The 15,787-nt window shown below is 36.8% G+C and overlaps 1 protein-coding gene across 1 annotated transcript; it reads left to right on the top strand.

Moving 5' to 3' along the window:
- The first annotated feature begins 2,260 nt into the window (after positions 1–2,260).
- Positions 2,261–14,323, top strand: LOC103323024 (uncharacterized). Its single transcript, XM_089046866.1, has 20 exons — positions 2,261–2,457; positions 2,540–3,100; positions 3,336–4,541; positions 4,685–5,012; positions 5,098–5,353; positions 5,446–5,662; positions 5,780–6,132; positions 6,287–6,799; positions 7,069–8,293; positions 8,399–8,752; positions 8,872–9,109; positions 9,298–11,861; positions 11,946–12,014; positions 12,098–12,169; positions 12,246–12,335; positions 12,412–12,480; positions 12,728–12,811; positions 12,890–12,985; positions 13,060–13,365; positions 13,461–14,323. The coding sequence occupies exons 1-20, from the start codon at positions 2,368–2,370 to the stop codon at positions 14,031–14,033; spliced, it is 9,264 nt and encodes a 3,087-aa protein (XP_088902992.1). The 5' UTR covers positions 2,261–2,367; the 3' UTR covers positions 14,034–14,323.
- The last annotated feature ends 1,464 nt before the right edge of the window (positions 14,324–15,787 follow it).

Raw genomic sequence — 15,787 nt, 5'->3', positions numbered from 1 at the left:
CCCTTTTTTTATTCTTCCTTTATATGGTCCATTAGGTTCTAATTAGCAAGGCAATGGGAAAACGTTAGAACTCTTTCTAATAAAATGAAATTAAAACCCTTTTTTTATTCTTCCTATTTGAATATGTTAGATTGATCACGAGCATGTAGGAGAAAACTATCAATCAAAGTTATGAATTTTTGAATTTTTTATAGAATTAAAGTTAGCAGAGGCTCTTCAAGGAAGAAGAAAGACTCGTGACGAGCCAAGTTCATATGTGTGTCAAAAAATTCACATCTTATAATAGTATCTTGTGATATATCTTTTAGTTAGATTAATTGATATTAATTTTGGTTAGATTAAGGTTGACTTTTGTTAGATTAATTATGTAATTGACATGAATTTTATTCATATTTGATATGAATTTTGGTAAACTCATTGTGTTGACATGGATTTTGTTCAATATTGATATTCCATATAGACTATAATCAAAGTAATATACATAAAATCTTATTTGTTTTAATTATGAATCATTAGTATTGTTTAAATTCTGGATTTGTCTAAATTAATTTTTAGCCTTTTTTTTTAACAATACATGGATATTAGACTTGAACCTTGGACCTTGCTTGTTCTTTTGAATTTTTACTTTTAAAATGCACATGCTTTGAAAAATTCATGGATTTGCCACTGATTGCAAACCATAATATTATGGTACAAATTGACTATGTCAAACCTTAATATGATTTATAACCACATGTAATTTTAAGGACATGATTAAAAACAATATTCTAAAGCAAGCTCAAATACTTTTGCCAAAGATTTACTGAATCACCTCTTGAAACATTCTCATTCTTTATCGAAGATAGAGCTTCCTTATTGTTATTATTTATTTAATGTTTATGAAACCACTTTTAAAAAAAGAAAAACAAAAAGAGAAAATGATTTTAAACATAATATCCGTGGCATGTCACTCTTGGGCAGGCTTTCCATGTTTCATGACTTCATTTTATTTTATGTTTGAATAAAAAAAAACTCCATTAGAGATCAATGATTGTAACAAAAGACATGCACCCATGGTCAATGTCACTGTTGGAGAATGAGATGTCATAATACCTAGACCGACTTGTAGTGTCAAAATACACGATAGTACTTTGGATGGAAATTTTGTAAATAATACAATAGATAGAGGCTTAGAGCGTCTCCAACCGATATGTCAAATTGTCACGTGGACATGAAATGGCAAAAATTGAAGGTTAAGGTTGCTATAACTGAGTAGTCAAATCCTACATAGATTTAAAGGTTCGAAGAGATATGTCAAAAATAACATATCAAAAAGCTTGTTGTCAAAATTTTTTAAATATTTTTTTAGGCATAGATCCTACTTTCATTTACTTTCTTTTAAAACTTTATGCATCATATAAGCCCAATTTGCTTTTAAAAATATAATAAAATAATATGATATTTGACATTTCAGGTGGAGTTAATTTTTTTTTTCAAAGGGTTAAATTGCCACATAAGCCATCAAATTCAAATTTAATATTTTGCATTCGAGAGCATCTCCAACTAATATATCAAATTGCTATGTGGACATAAAATGACAAAAATTAAATGTTAAAGTTGCTCCAACAGAGAAGATATGTCAAAATAACATATCAAAAAGCTTGATGTCATTTAATATTTTTTCAGTTATGGACCCTACTATCATTTAATATCATTTAAAACTTTATGTATTATATGACCCTATTTGATTTAAAAATATAAGCCAAATTGGCACATAAACCATCAAATTCAAATTTAACATTTTGTATTTGACGTCCCCCAAGCGTCCTCATAGTTTTCTTTGAAAAGCAGAAGACTGTCCGAATACTTTTGCCTTTTTTTTAATAATCGAAGTGTAAAGAGAGGACCTTTTTTTGGGTCGAAGTAAAGAGAAACCTTTAAGATCAAATGGTCAAGAGGGTGTACAGACCAACCAATTGTTCAAAAGAACTTCCCCGCTAAGTAGAAACCCCGAGTAGTACCACTTCTCTTTCGGCGTTTCTTTTATTGATGAATGGAAGCTGCCTTCTCTTTTGGGTGAAAGGATTGCTAAATGCTAATGTTTTTGTATGTATCTTTCTTGTAATGCATGACAGTGCTCCTCGTACTATCAAGATTCCTAGACTTCTCTTTTTCTCTTTTGATTGACACTGATCATGTGCATATCTTTTCTCTCTCTGCCTAGCTTTGTGACTAAGAAAAGATCCAATATATCCTTTTATCTCTCTATTGAAGTGGGTTTTTGTGAACTGGGTTGAAAATCATATGCTTTACTTACACTGAATGCATATAAGAAAAGAAAAAGCCAAGTGTGGGAGAGAGAGAGAGTGACTGAGTGAGTGAGAGGAGATGGAGGAAGCTAAAACAGAACGTTTCAGTGATATCGTGTTTTCTTGGTCGCTTGAAGACATTTTCAATGAAAATCTTTACAAGAACCAGGTATTTTCTTGCACTTCGTTCACGTAAAGTTTCCTGAATCGTTTGTCATCTTATTCTGAACCTTTTTTTATTACTGTCTCAGGTGGAAAAGATTCCTGAATCATTTCATTCGGTTTGGCAATATTTTGGGTCTTATATACATCCTTTATTGGAAGAAACTCGAGCACAGGTGCATTCAAGTATGGAAACTATTGACAGAGCACCATTTGCTAAAGTGGTTGGTTTTGAAGAATGCAATCCTCATGGGGTTGGGGCTTACAGGAAAAATGTATATGATATCAAGGTTGATTGCTGGAGAAACAGGTTCAGTGATCGCGGCAAGGAACCATACAAAACTTTGCCTGGGGATCTTTTTGTCTTAGCAGATGCCAAACCCAAAACTGTTTCTGATTTACAAAGGGTAGGGAGGTCCTGGGCTTTTGTTTCAGTCACTAATGTCTCAGAAAATGAGAACGAGGATGATACTACTTCTCTTTATTTTAAAGTCAAGGCATCCAGAGAGTTTGAAGTCAAGGATGGCACCCATAAATCACTATTTTTGGTTTTCCTGGTAAATTTAATCCCTAATGGCAGAATATGGAAAGCGTTGCGCATGTCCGGAAACCAGAAGATTATCAAAGTAGTTTTGTGCACCAATTCCATGGTAAGACCTTCAAGATTGCCTTCACCAACTTCACCAAAATGTACATGATCCAAGATGTAATTTAATAGTAATACTCACCACCACACAGCATACTAAATTATCAGTGTTACTTTTTTCATAACTAAATATAATGCTGCTCTAGTAATTTTGACACATTATCATCCTCTTTAAAGTGTAACAAGAAAAATGGCGTTTGTTGCTGCAATTGACTGAAAATCTTTTGTTTGGTAAACAGGCTCAGAAAAACAATTATCTCTGTTCCGAAACAGTTGATGGCATCCTGGATAAGTGGTTTGTTGAGAGTTCATCATCGGGATTGAATGAGTCCCAAACTGGGGCTGTTTTGGCATGTCTTGAAATGCTGCATTGTGATTCCAAGTCTACTGTGCAACTTATATGGGGTCCACCAGGGACAGGAAAAACTAAAACCACCGCTACTTTGCTTTTTACTCTGTTACAGATGAAATGTAGGACTGTTATTTGCGCCCCAACGAATGTTGCAATAACTGAAGTTGCTTCTCGTTTTCTAGAGATAGTAACTAAAGCAGAGTCCAAGTCCTTGTTCTGTTCTTTGGGAGAAGTTCTTCTATTTGGGAATAAGGAGCGACTTAAAGTTGGTGCACACATTAAAGATATATATTTGAATTACCGTGTCAAAAAGCTTGGTGAGTGCTTGGGGCCAGTGACTGGTTGGAGGAGTTGCTTTGCTTCCATGATAGATTTTCTTGAAGATTGTGTTTCTCATTACCACGTTTTCCTGAAAAATGAGTTAACTGAAGAGAAAGAACATAATGGTGTTACTGAACTGAAAGAGAAAGAATGCAGAAGTGACACTGAACTTATCAAGGGGAAGTGCAAATCATTTCTTGAATTTTTCAGAGACAGATTTGTTTCTACTGCATTACCACTAAGATATTGCATTTCTACTTTATGTACCCATATAGCCAAAAATTACATTTCGGAACATAATTTCCAAAACATGATTTCACTCATATGCTTAGTGGAATCCATTGAATTTTTATTGGTCCAAGATAATGTTGTTTCTGAAGCATTGGAACTCCTTTGCTCTCGTTCAAAATTTGAAAATGTGGCTGAGTCATCATTTGTAGATAACACATTTCTGCTGGGCATCAAGATAAGAGAATGCCTTTCAGTGTTACGTACTCTACAGGATTCTCTTAGTAGACTTCACCTTCCAAATGTTAGGAATGAAGAATCTCTAATGGAATTCTGTTTTCAAAGAGCTTCCTTAATATTTTGCACCGTGTCAAGTTCCTATAAGCTGCATAGAGTGGAAATGGAGCCACTGACAATTGCTGTTATTGATGATGCTGCACAATTGAAAGAATGTGAATCAACAATAACCCTGCAACTTCCAGGCGTGAAGCATGCTGTTCTTGTTGGTGATGAATGTCAGTTACCAGCTACGGTGAAAAGCAATGTACGTCAATGCTACTTGGTCATACATATATATATATCCTTTGTTTCTCTTATTGCAATTTTTCATTCCACTTCTAATTCATTTGTGTTTATATATAACTTTTTATTCATTTGTGTTTATATCTAACTTCTTTTCTTCCATAGGTTTCTAATGAGGCTGGGTTTTCTAGAAGCTTGTTTGAGAGGTTGAGCATAATGGGTCACTCAAAACACCTTCTGAATATGCAATACAGAATGCATCCCTCCATAAGTTTCTTCCCAAATTCAAATTTCTATAATCACCAGATCCTAGACGCTCCAGTCGTTAAAAACAGAAGCCATGAGAAACACTATCTTCCAGGGTCAATGTTTGGTCCTTTTTCTTTTATAAATGTAATTGGTGGAATGGAAGAGAAGAATGAGGATGGACATAGTCCAAAAAATTTGGTGGAGGTTTCTATTATTCTTGAACTACTGCAGAATCTGTACAAAGGTATGTCTAGCTGGGGAGTCATGGTCATGTTCTCAATTCAATATTTTTGGTTTGGATAACACTGAACATTTCTCTTTGAATACAGAATGGATGGTTTCAAAAAAGAAACTCAGTATTGGGGTGGTATCACCCTATGCTGCTCAAGTAGTTGCAGTTCAGGACAAACTTCGACAGAAGTATGAAAAGATTTATGGCTTTACAGTGAATGTGAGGACGGTTGAAGGGTTCCAGGGTGGGGAAGAGGATGTAATTATAATGTCCACTGTCCGATCTAATAGTGTTCAATCCCTTGATTTTATATCACAACCACAAAGAGTTAATGTCGCTCTTACAAGGGCTAGGTATGTTTTTATGTAAACTTGTATGTTTTGCATCATTATTAATGTTTTTTTGTTAAAAATAAATAACTAGTCTTCTTGCCTCATGAATTCAGGCATTGTCTTTGGATTCTAGGACATGAAAGAACTCTACTCGATAGCGAATCTGTTTGGAAGGCCTTGGTCCTTGATGCTAAAAGTCGTCAATGCTTCTTTAATGCTGATGAAGACAAAAACTTGGCCAAGGCCATATTAGAGGTGAAGAAAGAGTTTGAACAATTTGATGAGCTGCTTAATGCTGACAGCATACTTTTTAGAAGTTCTAGATGGAAGGTAAGATGTAGGTAGTAATTTATGATTGTATACAACTTCTCAATATTTGTTCTGAAATTGGAATATCTAGTACATCCATACTCAGTTTTTTTTCTTCCCCCAATCCATTATCTTTAGGTACTTTTCAGTGATAATTTTCTGGAGTCATTCAAAATGCTAAAGTCAATCCGTCTGAAGAAGTCTGTATTAAATCTTCTACTGAAGCTTTCTAGTGGTTGGAGACCCAAGAACCAAAATGTCGGGATAATTCATGGAAGCTCTCCACCAATCTTGAGACAATATAAATTTGAAGGTCTATATATTGTTTGCACAACTGACATTGAAAAGGATGTGAAATACGTTCAAATATTAAAGATCTGGGACATATTGCCTCTACAGGATATTCCAAAATTGGTAAATCGTCTAGAGAGTATTTTGAAAAGATATACAGATGATTTTATCAATCGGTGCAACGAGAAATGCCTTGAGGGGTATGTTGTTTTGCATTCTAGCTTTTTCTTTTGAACATATTTGAATATATAATAATGAATGCTTCCGTTTTGGAATCATAAAAAGATACAAATACTTGGTCATATTTTGAAATTCTAAAGTAATTTTTTGTTTCTCTTTGTCATTTGAGACCAGTGATTTGGAAGTTCCTAAGAGCTGGCCACTCTCTTTGGATGTTCCCCGGTTCAAGGATCTTAGCATCACTGAAAACCAGAGTGATTTAGTCGGTGATGATGATTCTGATGGTAGAAATTATGTTGAGAATTCACAGGTCAGCGAGAGTTTGTTGCTCATGAAATTTTACTCCTTGTCATCTGGTGTAGTAAACCACTTGCTGTCCGACCGTCAGGGTAGAGAGTTGGATTTGCCATTTGAAGTTACAGACCAGGAAATGGAGATTATGCGTTATCATAGAAGTAGCTTTATAGTTGGACGGTCAGGAACAGGAAAGACCACAGTTTTAACAATGAAATTATTTCAGAATGAACAATGTCACCAATTGGCAGTGCAAGGATGCCATAGTAGTCAAAATAGCATTAACCAGAGTTCTTCAGCTACTATGGAGAGAACTCTACTACGCCAGCTTTTTGTGACCGTGAGTCCAAAACTGTGTTTTGCCATCAAGAAACATGTTTTACACTTAAAAAGGTGCGTGGATCATTCAACAAAAAGATACTGCATTTTATTTTATTTTGTTTGATTGTAAGTTATTATATTGTGAATCGTGATACAATAATATTATTCTTTTAAGGGCGCGTATGTACCATAATTTTTATTATTAGGAACGTTGATTTCTGTTGCTCAAGCAAAATTTTCTTTCTTGGTCTTGACTTGAATTGTTGTATAAATAAATATCAACATCGCATCAGCCACCTGAAGAGCATAATTTTAAGTTGCTAACTTTTGCACGTTGACAGTTTTGCATGTGGTGGTGGCAGTGATTCAACCGAAAGGAGTTTGATTGATATGGCTGATTTTGATGAGGATGAAGCCCAATTCAAGGATATTAAGGATTCCTTTCATGATATTCCTCCCAACTCTTATCCTCTTGTCATAACATTCCATAAGTTCTTGATGATGCTTGATGGAACACCGAGTGCCGAAATGAGGGAAACAAACTCATATTTCGAAAGATTCCTTGATGCTACAAAACTTACTCACGGTCAATTGCAAAGTTCAAGATCAGTTGCATTGGAGACCTTTATAAGGACAAAGGAGGTTACGTATGAGAGATTCAGTTCATCTTACTGGCCCCATTTTAATATCCAGTTAACAAAGAAGCTGGATGCTTCAAGAGTCTTTACAGAGATAATATCTCATATCAAAGGTGGTTTGGGATCCATAGAAGCAGGTGATGGTAAACTCAAACGCGAGGACTATGTTCAATTGTCAGAGGGTCGAACGTCCAATTTAAGCAAACAAAAGAGAGAAGAAATATATGATATATTTCAGGCTTATGAAAAAATGAAGATGGAAAATGGTGATTTTGATCTGGCTGATTTTGTAATTGATCTTCACCGCCGTCTGAGGCATGAAAAGTATGGGGGTGATCAAATGGACTTTGTTTATATAGACGAGGTTCAAGATCTTACAATCAGTCAAATTGCTCTTTTCAAACATATGTGCAGTAATGTTGAAGAGGGTTTCATTTTTTCTGGTGATACAGCACAGACAATTGCAAGGGGTATTGATTTTAGGTTCCAAGACATACGACATCTATTCCACAACAAGTTTGTGTTGGAATCAAGAAGCAATAAGCTTGAAGAAAGAAAAGAAAAAGGACAAATTTCAAAAATGTTCCATTTGACTCAAAATTTTCGTACCCATACTGGTGTACTGAAGTTATCACAGAGCATTGTTGAAGTAATTTATCGTTTTTTCCCCCACTATATTGATGTTTTAAAACCTGAAACCAGTCTTATATATGGGGAAGCTCCAGTTTTGCTTGAATATGGAGAAAATGAAAATGCAATCATAAAATTATTTGGAAATAGTGCAACTGGTAGTGGAAATATAGTTGGCTTCGGTGCAGAGCAGGTTATTTTGGTGCGAGATGATGCTGCTAGGAAAGAAGTTTCCATGTTTGTTGGGAAGCATGCTCTTGTCCTGACCATTGTGGAGTGCAAGGGCCTCGAGTTCATGGTGATTATATTTATTGAATTGTGATGCATTCAGTCCTTTAGATCTTTACTATGTTTTTTAGGTTTTTATTTTTGTTCATTCATGACATCCATGTGCCTTCTATAGGACGTACTCTTGTATAACTTTTTTGGCTCATCACCATTGAAAAATCAATGGAGGGTAATATATGATTACATGAAGGAAGAAGATTTGCTTGACCCAACATTACCTCAGCGGTTTCCAAGTTTCAATGAAGCCAAGCACAACATCTTATGCTCTGAACTGAAGCAATTATATGTAGCTGTTACTCGTACGAGACAGAGATTGTGGATTTGTGAGAATGTAGAAGAGCTCTCCAAACCTATGTTTGACTATTGGAAGAAGAAATGTCTTGTACAGGTTAGGCAACTGGATGATTCACTTGCACAGGCAATGCAAGTTGCAAGCAGTCCAGAGGAGTGGAAATCACAGGGCATAAAGGTTTGCATAATTTTCTCCTTATAAAGCATTTGTTGTAGGATTATTAGTTAATTTATATTATTCTTATTGTCATGATCATTGTATTCCTTGTATTACAAGCATCATATTGTTCCTCGCAGCTTTATCATGAACATAACTATGAAATGGCCATAATATGCTTTCAAAGAGCTGGTGATACGTATTGGGAAAGAAGTTCCAAAGCTGCCAATCTTATAGTTATGGCTGACAGTATGCGAACTTCAAATCCTGACAAGGCCAATTCCATTCTTAGGGAAGCTGCTGAAATATTTGATGCTTTAGGCAAGGCAGATTCTGCTGCCAGATGTTTCTCTGATTTGGGCGATTATGAAAGAGCAGGTATAACTATTTGACATCTATTATCTTTAGCCTAAATAGATTTGAAACATATAAAATGCAGTTATATTGCTTGTCTCAAGTACAAGATTTTATTTCACCATCATTTAAAATCTTCCATAATGCTACGAAGCCTGCAAAATTTTGGTTGTAATAAATTTGTTCTCATTTTATAACTTGTATTGGTGTAGCTCGGATTTATTTGGATAAAGGTGGCATGTCTGATCTGGAAAGAGCTGCAGAATGTTTTTCACTAGCAGGATGCTACAAAGATGCTGCAGATGCGTATGCTAAGGGCAATTTTTTCTCTGAGTGTCTCACTGTTTGTGCCAAAGGAAAACTGTTTGAAATGGGTTTGCAATACATCAATTATTGGAAACAGCATGCAACAGAGGACTGTGTTGTGGCTAGACGAGATGAAGGAATAGATAAAATTGAACAAGAATTTCTGGAGAGCTGCGCACTTCACTATTATGAGTTGAAAGATAACAGATCCATGATGAAATTTGTTAATGCTTTTGATTCTATAATTTTGATGCGGAACTTTTTGAAGAAGTTAGATATCCTTGATGAGCTTCTTTTGTTGGAAGAAGAACATGGAAACTATCTTGAAGCAGCCGAAATCGCAAAGCTAAAAGGCGATATTCTAATCGAAGCTGATTTTCTTGAAAAGGCAGGCAAGTCCAGAGAAGCGTCATTACATATTCTATTCTATGTGCTTGCCAACTCTCTTTGGTCAAATGGCAGAAAGGGCTGGCCCATACAACATATTTCACAAAAGGAGGAGCTTTTATCAAAAGCCAAGTCATTTGCTAAGAATAAAACAGAAAGCTTTTTTGAACTTGTTTGCACTGAGGTTGACATTTTGTTAAATGAGCAGAGTGACTTGGCTTTGATAAAAAATCATATGAGTGTTTGTCAGAGGCATAAGAGTATTAGAGGTGAATTATTATCGGCTCGAAAAATATTGGATGCTCATATTTCTTCAAGCTCCAATAAGTATGTGTGGGAAACGAAGTTGGTTGATGATGATGATCTGATGAAGTGCTCTGAAAATCAGGTATCTATAGATTCACTGATTTACTTCTGGAATTTTTGGAAGGATAAAATTGCTTTAATAATTGAATATCTAGGATGCCTTGAAACCCAAGATGTTAATGAATACAAAAGCTACGGGGATCTTTGTTTTGATTACTTAGGAGTGTGGAGGTTGTATCATAATCTTAGTCCAGTCTATGTTTTACTCATATCCGATGCTTATTGGATTCGAGGTCTGGACAAAAGATGTTTTAAAAAACATGGAAATTTGGTCTCCGTTGATGTTCACCAGCTTGTCTCAGCTGCTCGTAAATATTGGAGTTCAGAAATGCTCTCTGTTGGCATGAAAGTTTTGGACAAGCTTGAAAATCTTTACTACAAGTTTCCAAAGGAGAATGCTGATCCAGTGTTTTGCCAAAGCAGGTGCCTTACCCATATTTGTGAGGTCTCAGTATATCTTTTGCAATCCAAATGTTTGAAGCTAAGGGATCAAGATACCGAGAGATTACAGAGACTTGTAAAGTTTTCAACTGAGAGTGTTGTTACGAACATATTTCCTATGGATTGGAGGAGTTCATTGAAGGAGAATATGATTTCTCTCAGAAGAACTGATGCTCTAAAGAATGCGCTGGAACAAGTAATAGTTGAGTACACTAGCTCCGAGACGGAGCTGTCTTTTGGGCAAATTGGAAGGCTTGTAATGGTTATTCTCGGGTCCGGTAAGCTGAATAGTGAACTATACGAGAAGCTTGTGGAAAAACTGGACTGCCACCAGCCATGGGAGGAGTTCATTGAGAATCTCTGTGGGAATATTGGCCCTGGAAACAGCAGTCAAGAACCGAGAGAGGTGTCTGTAATGTTGAAGTTTTGTGATGCTTTGGTTGATACTTATAATCTGAACTGGAGGGTTTTTAATGATTACATATCACCTGGTTGCTTTTTGTACCTTGTGGAGCGCCTTGTGATTTGGGCAACTTGCTTCAAGGGTTATGCTATCACTACAAGTTCTTGCTTTATTGAGTGGCTGATATACCAAGAAGAAGATGCAGACGTAAGTTCCATAGTTGCTGATGTGCAACCATCTTTGGTTGCAATCCTTTATGTAGTTCGGGAGTGTGTTTTTAATAAGAGGGATATGGTTGATTGGATTAAAAAGACCAATGAAAATTGGAAGAACTATTATTCGCAGCTCATATTGAGATTTGTTGTTGTGTTATGCTTGGTTTATGTGAATTTTGGTACGGGTCAAGATATACTCTATGATTTGCTGGGGAGGGACTATATCACTGAGCAGCTACCATGGGAATTTTATGACGCCCTTAAGAGGAGGAGGATACACAAATCTTTTAGTATAAATGTGAGTGTGCTTGCTGCAGCTTTTCAGAAGATCGGTAATACTTTGGTAATTGCAAGTTTCGGGTCCGATTGTTCAAGGTTCTTATGTTCAGATGCCATATTTGTTGACATGAAGGCCAACCGTTCCAGGGATGACATACTGAGGAAATTGTTTCCTAAACCACATGTACTACAAGCTTCCCAAGATACATCTGTTGAATCAGGAGCCAATAGTTCTAAGATCCTGCCATCGAACTCAGATGTGGTGGAACCATTAGAGACTGGTGATGCATCTGATAAGCCTAGTGATGCTGGGGGCGTGGCCAGTCACTCTATAGGTGAGAAACATTGCACAGATATGCCTTCAACTGCTACTTCTAAGGTATGACTATCTTTTGGTCATTTTAGATCTTTATTTTGCTTGCTAATTCACTAGTTGGTTGATCCATTTGATTATCTTTTTCAGCCTCAACCAATTTTAAGCTCAGCCTCTCAACCAAAGGCTTCCGATACTCAAATTCCCTCTAATCCAGAGGTAGTTGGAATTGTTCATTGTCAAACCATTATTTGGCATCTTCCTTAATTATATATAATCCTTGCATTTCTGTAATTTTCTAGCCCAAAGAGACTGTACCAGATCCTAATGCAGAGAAGGCAGATGCAAGTGCTAGTTCTGTTCAAGGCACTGAGGTATTGGCTCTCAACCTTGACTTCTCTGAATGGTCTCTTGATTCTCTTCTGACTTGATCTTATTACCATATTTTAGGCATCAAATCAAGTTGCAATCTCCCCCAAATCTTCCTCTCAAAAACTAGTGATCGATGAGACTATTTCAACCAGTCCGATTGACAAAGAGGTAACAAAACTCGCTCTTTTGCTGAACCATTGATTGGCCCTTTTCTTGTTTCTAAAAACTCATCCCTTGCTTGCAGTCTCATACAGTTATAGATACAACTCCTCAATCAGAGGTTCTTGAGACACAAGTTGCCTCTACTTCAGAGGTATTTGTAGTTTTATTTCCATGCTAACCATAACTTGCTATATAATGCCTTTCTGATTGGTTAGATAATTCTAATATCGGCTGTTGGATTGCATTCATTAGATGTTTTGGTATATTTAAATGCATACATGCAATCCAACAGTCGAGATTAGAAATATGTGACCAATCCTTAACATAAAATACTTATTGGAGAATCACTCTAATCAATCTTTTTCAAACGTATAAACCAACTGATGCATCCCTCCCAGAAAACCAACATTGATGAATTGGGGGTAAGGGAAGAAGAAATGGCTGATCAGAGTGAAGACACGGGTTCTGTCCCCCCAAAAGAGGTAACTCAATCAGCCTTTCTCAATTCATTCCCTTATGTTAGCCCTAAACTTGTATTAACTCCTTGTTCTGCTTTCTAGGAGGAGGTTTCTTCTTCCACCATGACCCAACAAATAGTCATATCAGAAAAGACAAGTGTCAGAACTGAAGAAGAGTTGGGCAACTCCGAGCAAGAGGTGAAGCTTAACCTTGATAACTTTCCTGTTTTTACCTTAGCAGAAAGTGATATGCCTGATTTTTTTCTTTGCAGCTCCCAAGTGTTGAAAATCTGCCCCTTCAAGCTGAGAACATAGAGATGGAAGCAGTGGAGCACTTGATCAAACCCAGACTCTCTGTCGTCCAACCTTCCAAAGCTTTTGACCCCATCATCGAGATGGTATGGATGGCTAATGCTTCTCATCTTAACCTGAAGGTCCCTGAAGGCACTGTTGGGCAGATTGGTCCGATTGATACTCAACCCTCTCCAAGTCATGTTGAAGGTTCTGATGAACAAGCCACAGAAAATGAGCCTTGTGTCGCCTCTGCTCCCATTCAGGAGACCTGTGGAAGTGCTTCAGTAAGTCATTTCACCCCTCTTCTGGTTCTTTTAATTTTTATTTATTTATTTTAATCTTTTGATAACGTGACTTTAAACTTTCTCTACTGCTGCAGTCTGCTCCTGCCTTGGATGTTCCTCCCATTAATGCCACTACTAATGGACCAGCTAACCATCCTGTCACTTACGTGATCAAGGATTATGATGATCTCAATCCTGATTCACAAGCTCAAAACAATCTGACCAGGCTGTCTAAATTAAAGCAATCTATTGAGTCCTCATCATCGAATACTCAATGTAGTGTAATCCAGGCGAAAACATTCATGATGGAATGGATGACCAGATCTTTTGATGATGTCCGAAGTTCTGGAGTTATGTCAGAAGTCCATCAGGCCCTCAATGTGCTAGCTCAGTCTGATCACAAGCTCTATGAGATCTTGTGTTTTGCCATGGACCAGCTAGAGCAACTGAGAGATGCCTTGAGCCAGTATCATGACAGTCTAGACTTGGCTTCCAATGCAGAGTACACGGTCTTAAGGTTCCAACAAAGCTACACTGATAGAGATGAAGCAATTGCGGATGGGAAAGCAAGGCCACTGAGATTCAAAAGGTCGATGCAGAGATCAAGGGGTTGGAAACTGCTCTCCAACATGCTAAGAAAAGGAGGACCCAGTTGGCCAAAGAAATAAATGAACATCTGGGTCAAGCTGAAACTCAAGACAAAGTAGTCAAGAGTTTGGAAAGCAAGATACTAACTTTCAAACTAGCCATTCGGAGACCAGCCATGTTGCTCAAAGAAGCTGAATTCAAATTCCAGAACTGCTTGGAGATTTTGAGGGACATTTTTGATTGACATTGTTGTCATTATTTCTGTTGGTATTTGAACTGAATCTTATTTCTGACATTGTTGTCACATAGAAAACATATTTAGATCGCTTCAATACCTAAATTACCAATATCTTTGATTCCATTTTTTTAATAAGTGATATTGAGGGAGGAGAATCAAACTTAAGGTCTCGGATGGATGGATAGATACTCACAATTATACCTTTATTGATCTGTTTTCTCTTTTGGAGACCCAAACCTCGTTATAGAAAACTCAATGCCAGAGCTTAATATGTTTTCCTAATCTCCAAGCACCCTGTAAAGGAAGCTGCAGGATTCAGTGCCTAAAGAGGCCCCTGAAGTAAATCATTCTATGTTACTTGGCAGCAGATGCCCAATCAATTTAACTTTAACTATTTCAGAACATAGAGATGAAAAGCCAAACATCCTTCGGAGTTGCTACGTAGAGAATGAGAGTGCATCTCAGAAGAACTATAAGATCAACCAGATGGATCACCAAAGAAGTAATTCAAGGAGAAAACAGAATTTGCATACCCCAAAAAGCTTTCTTGCAATTAGTAAGTTTATATTCTGCAAAAGATTCCAAAAGTGAACTACTAGGTATCACTGAAAAGGCAATTTCAAAACTATTGTACTTGGAAGGATTAGGAAAATGGGATGAAGATTGTGCTTTAGAAGTTACAACAATATATGAACTATTAGGCAAAAAGAATGGAGAAAAATGTGCTATCTTGAAAGACATGATATTGGATCAACTGCTAGCAGGTATTTCAACTTCAAAGGAGGAAATGGTTATAAGGGCATCAGTGACCATACTAACCAGTATTGTTGCAGCAAATAAGTCAGCTATAGAAGACACCAAGAAGAAAGGTCTACAGCTGTCTGATTTGGCAAGTGCTCTAAAAAGAGATGTGCATGAGGCAGCAATACTGTTTTACTTGATGAATCCATCTCCTGCAGAAATTAAGAGTTTAGAAATTTTACCGATATTGACGGGGGTCATGTGCAATTCAAACAGTTACAAGGGTAGGTCAGAATCTCTGCCAACACCTCTGACAGCATCCCTGATGATTATTGAAGTTCTAGTAACTGCATTTCGACCGTTGCACAAATAACATGCACTTGGCTGAAATCAGTTCTCCAAAAGTTCTTCACGGGCTCAGCTGAAAGTGGGCAGAATTTCAGCAGGAAGCAGAATTACCCGCCTCCTCACGGCCAATGACATTATCTTATGTGGCACCGAGATGGGTCTGATCAAGGTGTGCACGTTAAGAATTGAACAAGTTTTTTTTTTATAGGGATTAAAAGGGGTTTCATACTAATTATGCTATAATTTCAAACTAAAACAGGGTTGGATCCCCCTATAGCTTGAAATTCATCGACCAGCAGGCACGTCTGTGACAACAAAGAAGGATGATGCTTCATGTTTATGCTTTATTTTCAAGTACAGCATGCAAAGAGCTAAGTTGTGTCATTGGTTGCTATAAGCATGTAATATGTGATTGTTTGTGCACTGCATTTTATATTCATAATCTGTGTATAAAAGATGTTGCTTGATTTACCCATAAATAGTGATAAATAAGATAACTCATCATCT

This window comes from Prunus mume, linkage group LG2, assembly GCF_029339155.1.
Source record: "Prunus mume cultivar Tortuosa linkage group LG2, ASM2933915v1, whole genome shotgun sequence".
Taxonomy (NCBI): Eukaryota; Viridiplantae; Streptophyta; class Magnoliopsida; order Rosales; family Rosaceae; genus Prunus; species Prunus mume.
The sequence above is the reverse complement of the archived record's forward strand: the minus strand, read 5'-3'. Positions and strand labels throughout refer to the sequence as shown.